The 18696-nt window shown below is 44.0% G+C and overlaps 1 protein-coding gene and 1 long non-coding RNA gene across 11 annotated transcripts in view; one reads left to right on the top strand and one right to left on the bottom strand.

The window, feature by feature from the left end:
• The first annotated feature begins 13276 nt into the window (after positions 1–13276).
• Positions 13277–17872, top strand: LOC309516371. The gene is made up of 2 exons (XR_014212831.1): positions 13277–17796; positions 17827–17872. It is a non-coding gene; the product is annotated as an uncharacterized lncRNA (long non-coding RNA).
• SLC20A2 (solute carrier family 20 member 2) overlaps positions 16637–18696 on the bottom strand; it is an 86914-nt gene continuing 84854 nt past the window's right edge. For 8 of the 10 annotated variants that reach the window (XM_082194877.1, XM_082194874.1, XM_082194880.1 and 5 more), the window contains one exon: positions 16637–18690. In XM_082194877.1, coding sequence (XP_082051003.1) covers positions 18526–18690 — 165 coding nt within the window. In that variant the 3' untranslated portion in view covers positions 16637–18525. The remainder of the gene's footprint in view (positions 18691–18696) is intronic. The other 2 variants (XR_014212803.1, XM_082194882.1) reach the window with 2 other exon arrangements.

Genomic DNA, 18696 nt, shown 5'->3' with positions numbered 1-18696 from the left:
TAAACACGGAAATAAAATGCTTTATGACTGCAGTGTAAAGGTGCCTATAGAGGGTTTTTTTTTAATGGGGGGGGTGTTTCCTATGATATAGTCCAAACTCATATCACACTGATAACAAAAGCCTTGAGATTGAATAAAAGGAACAGGGAGTTTTAATCCATGAGGTAATCTAAGCAAATGCTTGCATGGGCACAACCGCAGGACATTTCTCCATATAATATTTCATATTTATAAGTCTGCCCTTCTGACTGTGATCGTCCAGGAGCATTAGAGACCACTGGAGTGTCTGGGGGTGGTTGGAGGATGGATGGCGGCTAACAGATTGAGGCTGAATCCTGACAGGACAGAAGTACTGTTTTGGGGGGACAGGAGGCGGGCGGGTGTGGAGGACTCCTTGGTCCTGAATGGGGTAACTGTGCCCCTGAAGGACCAGGTGCGCAGCCTGGGAGTCATTTTGGACTCACAGCTGTCCATGGAGGTGCAGGTCAATTCTGTGTCCAGGGCAGCTGTTTACCAGCTGCATCTGGTACGCAGGCTGAGACCCTACCTGCCCGCAGACTGTCTCGCCAGAGTGGTGCATGCTCTAGTTGGCTCCCGCTTGGACTACTGCAATGCGCTCTACGTGGGGCTACCTTTGAAGGTGACCTGGAAACTGAAATTAATCCAGAATGCGGCAGCTAGACTGGTGACTGGGAGTGGCCGCCGGGACCACATAACACTGGTCTTGAAAGACCTACACTGGCTCCCAGTACATTTCTGAGCACAATTCAAAGTGTTGGTGCTGACCTTTAAAGCCCTAAACGGCGTCAGTCCAGTATGCCTGAAGGAGCGTCTCCACCCCCATCGTTCTGCCCAGATACTGAGGTCCAGCTCCAAGGGCCTTCTGGTGGTTCCCTCACTGCGAGAAGCCAAGTTACTAGGAACCAGGCAGAGGGCCTTCTCGGTAATGGCACCCGCCCTGTGGAACGCCCTCCCACCAGATGTCAAAGAGAAAAATAACAACCAAACTTTTAGAAGACATCTGAAGGCAGCCCTGTTTAGGGAAGCTTTTAATGTTTAATAGGTTGTTGTATTTTAGTGTTCTGTTGGAAGCCGTTATAAGACGCCCCTTACTTTTGGGGGCCCCAAATTTAAAAAATGGACATACAGTGGTACCTCAGGTTAAGTACTTAATTTGTTCCGGAGGTCCGTACTTAACCTGAAACTGTTCTTAACCTGAAGCACCACTTTAGCTAATGGGGCCTCCTGCTGCTGCCGCGTCACCAGAGCACAATTTCTGTTCTCATCCTGAAGCAAAGTTCTTAACCTGAAGCACTATTTCTGGGTTAGCGAAGTCTGTAACCTGAAGCGTATGTAACCTGAAGCATATGTAACCCGAGGTACCACTGTATGCACAATCCATGTTTAAGACACCCCAGATTTTTAACCTTATTTTAAAGTAAAAGAAACCTAGTCTTATGCACGGGAAAGTATGGTATATACGGAGAGGCTGGCAAGCTCTTGCACAGCTCTTGCACTTCCCAGCTATGTTTTATGTGACCCCAGTGCCAGGCTTGCAAGATAAGCCTCAGCAGTAAAGTGTACAAGAGTTATGTAAGTTACCGGTGGAAATCAATGAGAAAGGATTAAGTGTGTCAACTCTGGCCTCTAGTGTTCAATGGAAGGAAAGGCATACATGGTCACACGGCTCAGTAAATGCCTTGCAGCTGTTCCAAAGCATCCAACTCATCTCCATTGAGAAATCAGGGAAAACAGCAGCATGCAGCTGACATATGAACCGCCCTCCTGGATCAGACGCTGTGGGTTAAACCACAGAGCCTAGGACTTGCCGATCAGAAGGTCGGCGGTTCGAATCCTCGCAACGGGGTAAGCTCCCGTTGCTACCGGTCCCTGCTCCTGCCAGCCTAGCAGTTCGAAAGCACGTCAAGTGCAAGTAGATAAATAGGTACCATTCCGGCGGGAAGGTAAACGGCGTTTCCGTGCGCTGCTCTGGGTCACCAGAAGCGGCTTAGTCATGTTGGCCACATGACCCGGAAGCTGTATGTCGGCTGCCTCGGCCAATAAAGCGAGATGAGCGCCACAACCCCAGAGTCGGTCACGACTGGACCTAATGGTCAGGGGTCCCTTTACCTTTACCTTTACCTGGATCAGACCAATGCTCCAGCATCTATGTCGTGCAGTGGCCAACCGGATGCCTTCTGGCAAGTCCGGAATAAGGGCATGAAGTCAAGAGCCCTCTTCTGCTGTGGATCAGGAGATTCTGTATGACTAATAGCCTCTCCTCCATAATTAGTTCATCAAAACCACTTGTACAGCCAATTTAGCTAGGGAACATCAACACTTGTTGTGGCAGAAGATGCCACAAAACGTGCTATGTAAAAAAGAGTCCTTACTTTTGCCTCTTCTTTATCTCCTACTGATCAATTTCATTCATGTGAAAGAGGCCCGTGTCCTTTACTTGTGTATTTATTTATTTGTCGTTTCATAAAATTTATATACCCCCAAACTCACCAAAATAATCAATCTCCTCACTGCCAAATTCAAAAGCCTCTGCTCCTCCCTCCTTCTTCTTCCTGCCATGAATACGTGTTATCACTTTCTTGTTTAGCCTTTAGCCTTTAAGTCTCACTTAATGCTGTTTTCACACAAAAATCAGGTTTTTTTCTTATCTTGCTGTATAATAAAATTGTAAAGTGTGACCACTCTGTTTTCATCGGCTAGTTGCCAAGGTTCGTTGTTGTTTAGTCGTGTCCGACTCTTCGTGACCCCATGAATCAGAGCACGCCAGGCACTCCTGTCTTCAACTGCCTCCCGCAGTTTGGTCAGACTCATGTTTGTAGCTTTGAGAACACTGTCCAACCATCTCGTCCTCTGTCGTCCCCTTCTCCTTGTGCCCTCCATCTTTCCCAACATCAGGGTCTTTTCCAGGGAGTCTTCTCTTCTCATGAGGTGGCCAAAGTATTGGAGTCTCAGCTTCATGATCTGTCCTTCCAGTGAGCACTCAGGGCTGATTTCCTTAAGAATGGATGCGTTTGATCTTCTTGCAGTCCATGGGACTCTCAAGAGTCTCCTCCGGCAAGGTTCAAAAGGGTTCAAAAGGCAGGCACAGGGTGAGGTTGCTCCCAGAAACTAGTGTGATGATGATGGGGGAGCAAGAGAGAGAAGGGAGGGAGGAAGGGAGTTCATGAGTCTGGGAGCAGCCTCCAGGAAGGCCCTGTCCCATGTCCCCACGAAACGGTCCTAAGAAGGACCTTCCCTGAAGATCTCAAAACCTGTGCAGGTTTGTATGAAGGAATACGATCTTTCCCACAGTCATCGGAGACACAAACAAAGCAAATGTTGATTGGCATTTTTTTTGTACATGCAGTACTCCTTGGGACAATACAGGACCTGAACTGAACTGGGGACATTCAGATCTGTGTACAGCTGCTTTGTGTTGTGAGCTGTTGAACTGCAAGCCATGGCATCTACCTAGTTCCCTTCAGCCATGGACTAACCTCACCCACGGTCTTGTCACCAGATCGTCCTGGACAGGAAGGACTATCAGAGGACTTTCTGCTTTATCTACTGTATTTTTTGCTGTATAAGACTCACTTTTTCCCTCCTAAAAAGTAAGGGGAAATGTGTGTGCATCTTATGGAGTGAATGCAGGCTGCGTAGCTATCCCAGAAGCCAGAACAGCAAGAGGGATTGCTGCTTTCGCTGCGCAGCGATCCCTCTTGCTGTTCTGGCTTCTGAGATTCAGAATATTTTTTTTCTTGTTTTCCTCCTCCAAAAACTAGGTGCGTCTTGTGGTCTGGTGCGTCTTATAGAGCAAAAAATACGGTAAGCCTTGCTTGAGCAGCAAGGTTTTCCAGAGCTCTGCTGCATTCCTACAGTATATCCTTTGGTTGTCCTTCCGCCCTGTTCTCCAACTTGCTCCTGGGGTAAGGTGACCAGATTTTTTTCAATGAATCCAGGGACACTTTTCAACTTCAGTCCAACTTCCAACTTCACTTCCCAACTTTCAGTGGATTTTGTCAGGGGACTGATCTGTGAATTCGGGGACTGTCCCCCAAAAAGGGGAAATCTGGTAACCTTATTCTGGGGACTGTTCTGTCCCAACTGCTAGCTTTGTCCCATGGTTCCTGGCTGGTGGCTCCCCTCAGACACATTCCCATTGCCCAGCTCAGACTTCCTTACCTTGTAACTTGAAAGGGTGAATGTCATTCCTACTTAGGGACACCATCCAGACCATGGGTAGGCAAACTAAGGCCCGGGGGCAGGATCCGGCCCAATCGCTTTCTAAATCCGGCCCGCAGAAGGTCCGGGAATCAGCGTGTTTTTACATGATTAGAATGAGTGCTTTTATTTAAAATGCATCTCTGGCTTATTTGTGGGGCACAGGAATTCGTTCATCCCCCCCCCAAAAGAAATACCGTATTTTTTGCTCTATAGGATTATTGTAATAACCTGCAGTTTCATAAGAATATATATTTAAAGTAGATGGATAATGAACAAATTAAGTTAATTTGGATATGCAGAAGTTATTCAAAATACATTCAAGGGACCACAGGAAGAGGGGGAAGGAAGTCAAGTTTGGAAATGCTAAAATGACTGTAAAATTGTTGAAATGTATAAACCTGAAAATCATAAATAAAAATTGAAACCATCCTCTCTTTGTTCCCCTGCCAGTTCTTATGACCCCCCAAATAAAGTTAGCCCTCACTTCATAAGCTTTTCCTAGCATTAGACTGTCAAAATAATTTAATTTCCTCAATAAGCTCTCTCTCCCTCTCTGGAAAACACTGAGCTTGAAAGCTCAGCATGGATAAGTTATTTTTAAAATAAAAGATGACAGCGTGCATGGTTCAGGGTTTTTTAAAAGGTCTAGTAAAAATGAAACCAGATATTTCCTGAATTGATGAGCGTTTCCACTGAACCAAGGCATCCTGGGTTCTTGGGTGATTTATGAAACCCATTTTTAAACACACTTTTCATTAATGTAAATTGAGAGCATGTTATGAAAACCTGAGAGTGTATTAAGAAAATAGGAATCTGCCATATGAGTCACACCATTGGTTCCTCTCTCTGAGTATTGTCTGATGGCTGGCAGCAGTTCTTCGGGACCTTGAAAGGGATGTTCTCTAATCCTGCTACCTAAAAAGCTTCTAAAAGAGACATGCCAGGGAACATCTACAACATAGCTGTCAACCGTCCCTTATTTGGTGGGAAAGTCCCTTATCCTAGCGCTGTGTCCCGCTGCTGTTCCTTATTGATGATGTCCCTTAAATTTCCCGGGTTTCAAAGGAAGCAGCTCCTCTCTATCCCTCCCTGCCAGCCAGGGAGGAGGGAGGCTCCAACTGTGTTGCTAAGAACGACTGGGGGGTGGAGCTTGCATGCCTTGTGCCGATCAAATCAGCCGCGTTGCCTGGGGACTCGCCTTTGCTCAGTGCTTCCCAGCGGAGAGGTGATGGTGGTTTTCCTTGCTGCTTCCCCTTTGCCGGGTTGCTGCGCTGTGGGAACCACCGCTTGAGGCTTCATTTGGCAGCTGGCTGGGCTTTCTGCCTTTGGCTCGGAGGGGCTCAGAAGTTGAACATACCTGTGCTCTGAAAATCCCTTATTTTGGCTGCTGATCCCTTATTTTCAAATCTGTAAGTTGACAGCTATGATCTACAAAGAATCACAGAATTGTAGTTGGTCATCTTGTCCAAACTCCTGCAATGCAGAAATCTCAGCTAAAGCATCCATGGCAGTGGGCCATCCAACCACTTCTTACAAACCTCCAATGAAGGAGATTCCACCGCCTTGCGAAGGAGTCCATTCCACTGTCAAACAGCTCTTTTTCTTTCTTCTTTTGAATTTGCATTTTATTTATTCGTTAACATTCTTATACAGTGGTGCCTCGCAAGACGAAAAGAATCCGTTCTGTGATTCTCTTCGTCTAGCGGTTTTTTCATCTTGCGAAGCAAGCCCATTGACGGATTAGCGGATTAGCGCTATTAGCGGCTTTTAGCGGCTTATCGGATCAGCTGATAAGCGGCTTAGCGGCTTAGAAAAAGGGGGGAGGGGGGAAAACCCGCAGGAACTCGCAAGGCATTGTCGTCTTGCGAAGCAAGCCCATAGGAAATTTGTTTTGCGAAGCACCTCCAAAACGGAAAACTCTTTCGTCTAGCGGGTTTTCCGTCTTGCGAGGCATTCGTCTTGCGGGGCACCACTGTATTACATCGGTAAAGGTTGTCATATTACATTATAGGACTTACTATAATATAATTTCCAACATGTACAGTGGTACCTCGGGTTAAGTACTTAATTCGTTCCGGAGGTCCGTTCTTAACCTGAAACTGTTCTTAACCTGAAGCACCACATTAGCTAACGGGGCCTCCAGCTGCTGTTATGCCACCGGAGCACGATTTCTGTTCTCAACCTGAAACAAAGTTCTTAACCCGAGGTACTAATTCTGGGTTAGCAGAGGGTGTAACCTGAAGCGTATGTAACCTGAAGCATATGTAACCCGAGGTACCACTGTATACAAAAATTATATAAAAATTTTATATACCTAGAAAGAAAATGAAACAAAAAACAAAGAACAAAGGAAAAAACCAAAAACAATTTCCCCCCAAAATCATATACATACCAACACACCAGACTTCCTGTCTTTCCCATTGTATATTCCCTTTTTACAAATGAATGTACTCTTATTATTGTATATTTCTTTACATATTATCTAATACATTCCTATATCAATATGTGCTCTTAGTCTTATTTCACAACTCAGTCTCACTCCAACGTCAGTCAAATGCTAGCATAGATAGCGAACCTTTACTGTATTTTTGAACTTATGTTTTATATCTATCCCACTTTCCCATAAATTTTTCTTTTGAATTGCCTCTCAGGGTATTTGTTAACTGCGCCATTTCAGCAAATTCTTGTAGCTTGTAATGCCAGTTCGTTATTGTCGGGGCTTCCTGTTCCTTCCACCCCTTTGCCAACTGGGGCTGTTGCATATAAGAATACAGTGGTGCCCCGCAAAATGAATGCCTCGCAAGACGGAAAACCCGCTAGACGAAAGGGTTTTCCGTTTTGGAGGTGCTTCGCAAAACGAATTTCCTATGGGCTTGCTTCGCAAGATGAAAATGTCTTCCGAGTTCCTGCGGGTTCCCCCCCCTTTTCCCAAGCCGCTAAGCCGCTTAACAGCTGATCTGCTAAGCCGCTTATCAGCTGATCTGCTAAGCCGCTTAACAGCTGATCCGCTAAGCCCGCTAAGCCGTTAATAGCGCTAATCCGCTAATCCGCTAATGGGCTTGCTTCGCAAGACGAAAAAACCGCAAGACGAAGAGACTCGCGGAACGGATTCTTTTCGTCTTGCGAGGCACCACTGTACCTCCCTAAAGGCCTTTGGGATGTCCCTGCCAACAATGCTTAACAGAAATGCCTCTGGTCTTTTAAAAAAAGTTATTCCAAACATTTTTTTTTCAACTCATCGTAAATTAAGCCCCAGAACACTTTGATCTTCCCACATGTCCACCACATATGATACATGTCGTCATTACTCCCACCACACCTCCAACACTCAAACAGCTCTTATCGTCAGAAAGATCTTCCAGATTAACGTCTCACAGCAAATGAAACTGATCTGTAGGAAACACAACTTGAAAATAAAGAGACAAGGCAAGTATTTTTGTAAACTGAGAAATATTTAATAAAAATATTTTTTATTTTATTTTATTTAAAAAAGGAAAGATCTTCCAGATGTTTAGTTGGAATCTCCTTTCTTGAATCCATGGCATGTGCTGTACTGAGCTCTCACCCCAGGGAAGGATGCTAATTTCTTCCTTAAAAGGTGAGCAGGAACAATAATAAGTGGTGGATCTTCTCTTGGATGGGGAAGGGGAGAAACTGGACATTCTTTCACTCAGTCTTGCCTGTTTGATAAATGGATGACTGGCTGATATGATGGGTACAACTCTAGCCTGATATACACATGTATATTTATTGTTTACATATATAATTTTATTAAATTTTCTGTTTTACAATTTAAAATATTCATTTGAGCATCTTTAAAATATCAATGACTTCTCTTCTTCTCCTTCTCCTGGTTCATTTTGCATATCATAAATCCCTGCATATTTAACAAAAACTATACCATTCAGTATTCCATTATTGCATCCATAAAAACCTGATTTTGCGACATGTGTGGGTGAGTGATTTTCGGCATTTCCCCCTAAAAAAAGCTCAGCAACCCTCAGTAATCCCTGACCCCCAAAAGCTCAACACCTCTGGATAATCCTACCTCCAAAAAGCTCAATAATTGTTTGCCATCTCCCCCCATTTTCTGAAATAATAATAATAATAATAATAATAATAATAATAATAATAATAATAATAATAATATATTTATACCCCGCCCATTTGGCAGGGCCTCCACTCTGGGCGGCTTCCAACAAAATATTAAAATACAGTAATGCATCAAACATTAAAAGCTTCCCTAAACAGGGCTGCTTCCAGATGTCTTCTAAAAGTCTGGTAGTTGTTCTCTTTGACATCTGGTGGGAGGGCGTTCCACAGGGCGGGTGCCACCACCGAGAAGGCCCTCTGCCTGGTTCCCTGTAACTTGGCTTTTCGCAGCGAGGGAACTGCCAGAAGGCCCTCGGCACTGGACCTGTGTCCAGGCAGAAAGATGGGGGTGGAGATGCTCCTTCAGTCGCCAAAAACACACAAAAAAGTACAGTTAATTGTCCTTCCTTTTTTCCTTCTCCATTTGGAGACTGAGATGCAGGCTTGCTTTGCCTGTTGATAAATCTGGTCCTGCCTCTGGCTGCTATTTGCACTCTGAGGCAAGGCAGCAACAGCACCCAACATGCTCCATAATGTCAAAGTCTGCAGCGATTCTCAGTTTTAACTTCCAGGGAACAAGCCACACTTTGGAAATGCACTATAACGGTTTGGTATGTGGGCTGGGAGATGCTGCTGCAAGAGAGAGAAAAGAGGAGCTGCTTAGGCACTTTGAAAATAAGCAGCAAGGCTTAAGCTGGGTATTAGTGGACTGCGGCCAAAGGAGTTGAAGAATGTTAAGTCATTAGCTGCAGGTTACTTAAGGCAGAGTGCGGGCAGGAAAAAAACAGGAGTCATGTTGTGCAACTCAAGTGTGGTGTGCTGTTCAGCGGTATTCTGGAACGTGACCAGTTAGATTAGCCAAACTGAACTGTTAAGAGGCTACGAGTCTTTCCCTCACAGCAACACTGGTTTACCTCAGTAACCTTACATGAAAGCCTCATGGCTTTCAAAATTAACTTTTATATCATTGCAATTTAGACATTTTCCAATTCTAATTACACTCATTACAGAATATCTCAAAAATAGATAGATGATATAGATAGATAGATAGATAGATAGATAGATGATAGATAGATGATAGATAGATAGATAGATAGATAGATAGATAGATGATAGATAGATAGATAGATAGATAGATATAGATGATAGATATAGATGATAGATAGATAGATAGATAGATAGATAGATAGATGATATAGATAGATAGATAGATAGATAGATGATAGATAGATAGATAGATAGATAGATAGATAGATAGATAGATAGATGATAGATAGATGATAGATAGATAGATAGATGATAGATAGATAGATAGATAGATGATATAGAAAATTTCTCATTACAAGTCTTCAGACAACCCTGCAAGGGATGTTAATTGCTTACAATGATCTTTCAGATATCAGATGAATTTACTCCAGTCTTTTTGGAATACTTGATCGGATTTTTCCTGTCAGCTTCGCCAGTTCTTCAAAGTCCATCATCTTCATCTGCCACTCTTCTTTCGTTGGTACGTCTTGTTGTTTCCATTTTGGGGCTAAAAGAACTCTTGCCGCTGTTGTTGCATACATAAATGCTCTTTTATCTTCCCTTGGTATCTTTCCACCCACTATCCCCAATAGAAAGGCTTCTGGTTTTTTAACAAAAGTGTTTTCAAACGCTTTCTTTAACTCATTATATACCATTTCCCAGAAAGCCTTTACCTCTTTGCAAGTCCACCACATGTCCTTGCTCAAATCTCATCCGCAACTGTGAAAAGTTGTAGAGGTGTGGGCATCTACAAAGGATGAACTCCCAGTTTTCATTTAGGAGAGAGAAGGTTTCAAGTCTCCCATTCTGCTAGGGTTTTCCCAATTGAGGATTCGTTTATCTGGGTCATTTCACCAGTTCTCACAGCCAAATTCCCATCACTTTGCCCCATGCAGTCAATTTACTGTAGGGTAGAGCTTTAATTCTAACACTGTTTGCTTTATAATGATATTCCCCCCCCCCTACGTTTTCAGTCGTTCTTATTTTTATCTGTAAGCCGCCTTGAGCCCCTGCCAGGGAAAAAGGCGAGGTAAAAATAAATATATACTGTATTTTTCCATGTGTAAGACTATATTTTTCCCTAAATTTTTGAAGTTTAAAATAAGGGGTCGTCTTACACAGAGATAGCGCATAGTGCATTTTCTTAATTTTGGGTTAAAAAAAATTGGGGCCATCTTATACACGGGGGGCGTCTTATACACAGAAAAATACAGTATGTATAATAATAATATAATATGGGCAGACCTCCTGAGCTATAGAACTGCTTGGTTACTCTGATACTGGGATGCGACTCCATCTGTCTGTGTCTGGCTAGTTCTCTGGCCAAAGGAGGGAATCCTGCTGCTGTCTTGGGCTGCAGGCTTCGCTTCATGTTCAATTGACCCATGAGCTCTGGCACTGCTTTGCTATTATTATAACAACAACAACAACAATTTATTATTTATACCCCACCCATCTGGGTGGGTTTATACCCCACCCACTCTGGGCAGGTCCTAGAATCATCATCATCATCATACAATCAAACATTAAAAATTTCCTGAACAGGGCTGCCTTCAGATGTCTTCTAAAAGTCCGATACTGTGGTGCCTCGCAAGACGAAAAGAATCCGTTCTGTGATTCTCTTTGTCTAGCGGTTTTTTCGTCTTGCGAAGTAAGCCCATTGACGGATTAGCGGATTAGCGCTATTAGCGGCTTTTAGCGGCTTATCGGATCAGCTGATAAGCGGCTTAGCGGCTTAGAAAAAGGGGGGGAGGGAAAAAACCAGCAGGAACTTGCAAGACATTGTCGTCTTGCGAAGCAAGCCCATAGGAAATTCGTTTTGCGAAGAACCTCCAAAACGGAAAACTCTTTCATCTAGCGAGTTTTCCGTCTTGCGAGGCATTCGACTTGCGGGGCACCACTGTAGTTGTTTATTTCCTTGACATCTGATGGGAAGGTGTTCCACAGGGCGGGCACCACTACCGAGAAGGCCCTCTGCCTGGTTCCCTGTAACTTCACTTCTCACAGTGAGGGAACCGCCAGAAGGCCCTTGGAGTTGGACCTCAGTGTCTGGGCTGGCTGAGGGGGGTGGAGACGCTCCTTCAGGTCTACCGGGAACCAGTGTGGGATCTTTGTAGCAGCACACCTTGCATCGTGGATGGAAGAGAGTATAGATCGGATTGAGGTTCTGTTTGACGTTCCTGCCATTGCTTCATGTTATTTGTACCCTCCGTGGATGGGTAAATGTAGGGGCGTTGTCAGGGAATGGCCTTATGGCTGGTGGTTGGTGGCAGAATTGCTAGGAATGCGGTGGGAACGGCTGCTGTTATGACGTTCCCTCTCTTCCCCCCTTTGCAGCTATGGTTGTGCTTTAGATGTTGCTGTGTGGTGGGTAGCACAGAATCCAAACAAGTTATTTAACCGGCATAAGGCGGCTGATCGCCGAAGAATTGATGCTTTTGAATTCTGGTGCTGGAGGAGACTCTTGAGAGTCCCATGGACTGCAAGAAGATCAAACCTCTCCATTCTGAAGGAAATCAGCCCTGAGTGCTCACTGGAAGGACAGATCCTGAAGCTGAGGCTCCAATACTTTGGCCACCTCACGAGAAGAGAAGACTCCCTGGAAAAGACCCTGATGTTGGTGTCAGCATCGCCCTAGAGCCAGTGCACCAACTGGACTCTTGCACCTCAACCCCGACTGGGCTAGGCGAGCTGGGTAGCACCGCCAGAGACCTCCTTTCTCGCAGGAACAGGTCACAGTGCTGTGGACTCACAGCTTAGAGCTGAGAGCACCGGATTCACTGTCTCAATAATTCAGTCGTTGCGCAGCAGAGTTTTGCAGAGTCTTGCAGAGTATAAACCACTCGGAGAGCAGCTCTGTAAAATATCTTCCTTTATTCTATAACTACAACTATGATACAAAACTATATACAGAGCTAAGTATTCTGAGCATAAATCAATGCTACACTGAGAGTCTGCAGCTGCTCTTAGCAGCAATCTTATCTCTAGGATCTCTAACACTCTCACTCTCTCCGATACACTGACTGACTGACTCTCACTCACACACACAGATATGTTGCTGGGCAGAATAAGTTAATAGGCAGGACACGCTTCCTCTTCTCTGTGGAGTCAGCAGAGATCATCAGGAGATGGTCAGGAGATTCTTGGGTATGGGAGGGGTGAAATCTCCTCAGTTGGGAAAGATGGAGGGCACAAGGAGAAGGGGACAACAGAGGACGAGATGGTTGGACAGTGTTCTCGAAGCTACCAGCACAAGTTTGACCAAACTGCGGGAGGCAGTGGAAGACAGGAGTGCCTGGCGTGCTCTGGTCCATGGGGTCACGAAGAGTCGGACACGACTAAACGACTAAACAACAACAACAAGCTGCTGCTGCACAAAATCAAAAGTTTTCTGCTCGGCTTCTAAATTCTTTGCTCATGCTCCTTTGTGAAATTGCAGAGTCTTAGCTCAAAATCCATTTCTCTGCGTTTCATATAAGCGGCATGAGACGATGATATTTGAACACTTATTTGGCCCAGGGGGATCTAAATCGAGAAACCCAGTGACCCCGCAATCCCTCATGGGGCCAAAGAGTGCAAACATGCTGGTAATATTATATTATTTCGGATCATGAAGGGTTGGTTTATTTTTAGCAGCGGCATCTGCCAGAGCTAAGCTCTGGGTAAGCCGGAGCTTTGTTCTTAATTTTGTACACACCAGAACAGTTCCTGTGAGCGTCCCATGACTGGCCGCACATTAGTGCATGTTGGCAGGACTGTAACTCTAGAAGTGGCGACATTGTTTAGAAACATCTACCCCAATGCTATTTCTGCATAACATTTTCCTACTGCAGATACGGTTACACACCATGTGCTTGTTTCAAGGGAGGCAGCTGTTCCTGTAGCTCACTGGGGGGGATTTATGCCTTTAAATCCAGAGGTTCCTCCTGGTTCTCTCTCTGCAGCCTGAAGGCCTCACTCTTGCAGCAACACATTGGCATTAAAATTAAGGAAAGCCATACTATGAATCAAGAGATTAGCAGAGATTTATATGCCTCGGTGACACAGCAAAAGGCTTCGCCCAGGTGGAAAAGACAGATCACATTTATCAGAAGGGACAAGTTGACCTGGAGGTGAGAAGTCTGTTTAAGCTACAAGTTATTCAGCTGCTTCTGCAGATACATGGAAAGTTCAGCTTGCCCATGAAGTTCTAAATTGCAGACAGGAAATGATTAATCCAGCCCCCCAAGGCAGGTACAGCAAATTTATGGTGCCTTTGAGGAGGCCTCTCCCAGAACCGGGGGGGGGGGGTGTTGCAACAGCAGAAAATGCAGAACGTTACATGATTGCCCTATAAGGGCCTAGCACATGTCAGAATGTGGTTCCCGGATGTCACGACCCCCTCAGATGCAAAGTTCATGCTCTCGTCTTCAGATGGGTTCATCCTTTGCTGCCTATTCTCCTCTCCTGTGACCAAGAAATGGATGTTCTCACCCAACTGTCCTGGATCAAGAGCCAAGATCAAAAGTACTTCTATATAACAGTGCACAGAAAAATGCTCCTTCAACTTTGCAAGAATGATTCCATCCAAATTATGCACCGTGCAAGAGTTTGTGGACAAATCCTCAGAGACATCTTTCAGAGTCAAGCTAAATGCAACGGGACAACTGTCCTTGTTCTTTACATGTATTTTCCGTTTGTGTCTTAAGCAGGGGCAGGAGGCTTAATTTTTACAGTACCAAAAATTATCCAGATTGGGAGGAAAAGGTCTGAAAAAACAGAGCACAAGGAGGTATGGCGGGGGAGCATGGGAAGCTAAGCCCATCACCGTCTAGCTTGACCTTCAAATGTATCTGCTAGAAATCAGTTTAGAAGCTGAAATGAATTTAGGCATGTTGACAAAGCAGCACAGCCAAAGCTATGATGCGTTATAGCACAATGCCAAGTTAAACTGAGGTGCTGAATACACAGCACTTTGTTCAAACAACAGCCAGATAGAAATCGAATCGCGAGTCTAGATGTCCAAAAGAAAATGTGGATACGGTGGTAAAAATGTTCTAAGACTGTTACCTATTAACATTACCTGTAGGAGATTGCACAGCTGAATCCTTCTACGTGAAAGAAACTTCATATGAAGTTACCACATCAATGAAAGGGCTGGGCTAGCTTTCTATGGGCAAGAGGTTGTTTATATAGCTGAATATTCAATTGTGTGATACCTTCTCCCCAAATACTAACCAGAAGTGGTACCAGGAGTGGTCACATTAATATTTTACAGCAAAAACGAACTGCAGTGACACTTTAAAGACTAACAAATTTATTATGGCATAGCAAAACTGCCTGGAAAGAGTTTTACTAACTCATATGCTGCATGTGAAAACTAGTAGCCAGGTTTCTGCAACACGCAGTGAGGATCCGTGAATGTTATACAACAGCATTTTAATTGTTAGATGCCGATGTTGCTGAGTGATTTTATTGTACAGAAACATTCAGAATTTTGCCTATATGTCATTAGACCCCCCCCCCAAAGAAAGCACTTTCATCAACAATTTATACTCAGGGTCCTTCACTGAAGCCCATTTATACATCTAGGTACCAAACTTCACATATCCAGCCATCAAGTGATCTTTGTGCAAGCCACATCCAATTGGATGGTTTCTTGTCCATTTCAAAGCAGTTCTATTGAAAGACCACAGAACGCTGGAATGATACCTGCATGGTTTGATATTCCCTTGCTCTGCTGCTTTTTTTAGTAGCTGCAATAACTGAAACAATCAAGCTTTCTGCCATTATCCAAATCTTGAAAACACTGCCCCAGGTGTGTGGGTGGCAAAATGGGCGCAGGGCCTTTTCAGTAGTGGTACCTTGTCTCTAAGGTACACTCCCTGGCAAGGTCTTGCACCTTTCTTTGAGGCAACAGGTGAAGACCATCAGACTCTTAACATGATTGCTTTTTTCTGCTGCTGGTTTGCAGTTGCTCTGCTTTTCTTTTTACTGCGTTTTTATATTTGACACTGTGAGCCACCTTCCGCACGTGTGTGAAAAGGAAAGCTACAAAGCTTCTAAATGAATAAAAATAAATCATGAGTGCAGCCTTTTCAAAGTCACACCAGGCAAATGATACACTGCTATTTGAATATCTGGCATTACTGGGAAGAAGTTTGGAGCGGGATTTAAAGTGGGGGTCAAGTCAATAAACAGAATTGAAAGCCAAGGGCTTTGTTTGCTTCGATGCCAAGCACACCTTCAGCTGTTGAGACATATAATGCCTATTGATAAGATGTTGGCAACCTATGCCCATTGACTGCAATGAAGCAAACTCCTGTTGCCATGGCAGCTGAGGGGGCCAAGACTGTTGGCTATAACGGGATAGCATGTTAACAGCACCCAGTCCCCTGCTAGTGATCACTTTTGTCCTAAACACACCAAAAAGAGGGAGCACATCTTTTGTTCATATTCCTCATGGACAGTCACACAGGTCAGAAATTGCAACAGACTTAAGGTACACTGAATGTTCAAATATATGTCGGTTGATCTCATCCTCTGCTCATGGAGCAATTTGTAAACACCAAAAAGCTGTCAAGCTCCTTAAGGACTATGTTCCAGACTGGAAAGAATCTGTTTGCTTTATGAACATGCTCCTTTTTATGTGCAAGCAGAGAAGCATTCTCAAATTGTTGTACAAAGTTCACCAAGGGTTTAAATTATGCTGGTTGCGTCATTAGTGAGTTATATCATCCTGTCATGAGCCATGAGTTAATGTTCAGGTGCTTTGTGTTGTTAAAACAATGCAGAGTTGAGTTTTAAAGCCAAGAACCACAGCAGCACTGGGTCTTGAATAAGGACATATTTTCCTTGGATTTCCTTTGCACAAGTGTGCTTGTGACAGTAGCGTCCAAGCATCGCTTTCTCTAGGCTCATGGAAGCACATTCATTTGCATTTTTATGTATGAGATGTTCATTACGGGATTACTACCGAAAGAGTGCTATGGTAATTCATAAGGGGATCTTCATCCTGGGACAAACAGTCCCAAGTGAAATAAATGGAAGTTTTTGTTTGCTTTACACAGAGCTTGGCTTTATTTGGGCTTTGCCAATGGGTGTGTTCCTCTGTGCCCCCCCCCCTTCCAGGCCATTGTTACAAATTTCTAAACAAGAACTCACACAGAGTGAAAGCAAATGAAAGGATTATAACAAATGCAAAGTAAGCAAGGAATGCTTTGAGTTAGGAAGCGCCCACAGCTTAGCAGGTTGTAAATAGTAAAAACACATGGTTCAGTATCTTTTAAAAAAACACCAAGAAACAAGAAAGCAGTTCTAGGGCAATGTATTCTTTTATTATAAATTTAGAATGAATGACCAATGAAAAAGGATCACAATGGAGTACCAAGAAAGCTCATGTATCGGAAATTTTTTTTAGCAGCATTTCAACAGTCCTAGGCTCCCAACATTCTCCAAGCATGACCTCCTCAAGCCCACTCCAGTAAACCCAACCTGGACACCGTTACAAGTAGCAAAATCCTCTGGGAGGTGCTCATTTATGAGCTCAATGGAAACAGATGAGAATGGCTCAAGAACACAGATTCCTTTCAACAAGGCTTCCCAAAAGCCTATACTCAAAGGTTCCCATAGCAAGAGGAACTGGATTCAAACCACTGTCTGCCAGGTTGATACGGTCCCTTTATACTAGTAAAGATGGGGGAGGGGGGGTTCATCAATGTGTATCTACCAAATTATGACAAATTGCAGTTCTAGGGCCAGAGACCTTGTAGGCCTCTTCAGTAGTGTCTTCATATGACAACTGTCACGACTAGGATGCCTCTTCAAAAAGGGACAACACGTTTCTGAGTATTAGACACTGCCTTTAGCAGTTCCGAAGCAGTCGCGATGTGATTTTTCCCAGGCACCCTTGGCAATGTCCTAAGTCCCAGGCGACAGCAGAGGAACCCACACTGCAGCTCCTTCCCCTGCGAGCACTGAACTGGCACAGAGAGCTGTAGCTTAGATTCCTTCCACATGCTCCGACACTTGATCAGAAATGGTTCTTGTATTCACTCCTCCTCCAGTTATGAGGGTAACTGTAGTATAAAAATCTTAACCACCAAACACTGTTGGTTAGCACCCCAAACTATCCTAGATAGTTACCGTTGACACTGGGTGCATCAGGAAAAAGGAATGCAAAACCTTTCTGAAACCCCATCTCCCCCCCTCGCTTGAGCTTGCTGACAGATGGCTGTTTTGAGAGCAGAATTGGACCTATATACAAGGGGTGGAAAATACTTGTTTGATTTGAGGTTCGACACATAACGAAGCTGAGCTTTTACTAAAATCCTCTGTGGATGATATTTTTTACGTAAGACTGTAGCAGTACGACACTTTACCTGTTACAGTAAAACATGAGCGATACTATCCTGGCTTTGCTGGTGGCTGGCTGGTAGAAAATAACTTTAATTAGAAAGTTAAATGGGTTGCAGGGTGGAGAGAGAGAGAGAGAGCGAAAGAGAGAGAGAGAGAGAGAGAGAGAGAGAGAGAGAGAGAGAGAGAGAAAGAAACAGCACACAGATAGACAAATATAATACTGACAAGCTATTCCCCCTTCTTTGGTACTTTCTAAACTTTCTTATCCAAAATATATGAGGGAAATGCACCATTAAAAAGTTACATTTTTGTAAGTATTTACAAATTCAATGTTCATACAGTATTATACACAACAATATGATATGAACCGAGTTTTTGCCAATGTACCTCTGCACTTTGCTTCCAGTATCATTGAACAGCACTTTTTTTTTTACAAAAAAAAGAATCTCATCTTTTTGCAGATTGCTTCATCATTTATCAAACTGACAAACACATCCCAGGTTCTTTTAAAAGATTAAAAAAATGGCTACTGAATGATACATTATGTACAAGTTTTACTAGGGATTAAGTTCTAGGCAATTATTTTCACCTCACTTATAACTTAAGGTAGTGTTACCTACTGTAAGCATATATATATATTTCTTTAATACATAAGAAAACGGCACCACATGTTATGTCACCAATGACACAGATGTTATGTACAGCAGATGTTAGATTCTGACGACAAATCCTTGCTGATTAGCTCTTACTGCATGGTTTAAATAGGGAGCTCTGCGCTCTGGAGGGGAGACCTTTGCTTCTTTTATCTCAGAGGCACCCCCTTCTTCCATGGAAGGAGCAGCGATGTCAGACGTACGGCAGGATGGCGTACATGAAGAGAGCCATGACGGCAGCGCTGAACAAGCCAGCCACGGGGACAGTCACAAACCAGGCGACAAAGATATTGCGGAAGAGGTGCCAGTCAACAGCCTTCTTGGAGCGTATCCAGCCAACTGCCACCACAGATCCAACCTTGGA

This window comes from Podarcis vaucheri (assembly GCF_965113315.1).
Source record: "Podarcis vaucheri genome assembly, chromosome: 13".
Taxonomy (NCBI): Eukaryota; Metazoa; Chordata; class Lepidosauria; order Squamata; family Lacertidae; genus Podarcis; species Podarcis vaucheri.
The sequence above is the reverse complement of the archived record's forward strand: the minus strand, read 5'-3'. Positions and strand labels throughout refer to the sequence as shown.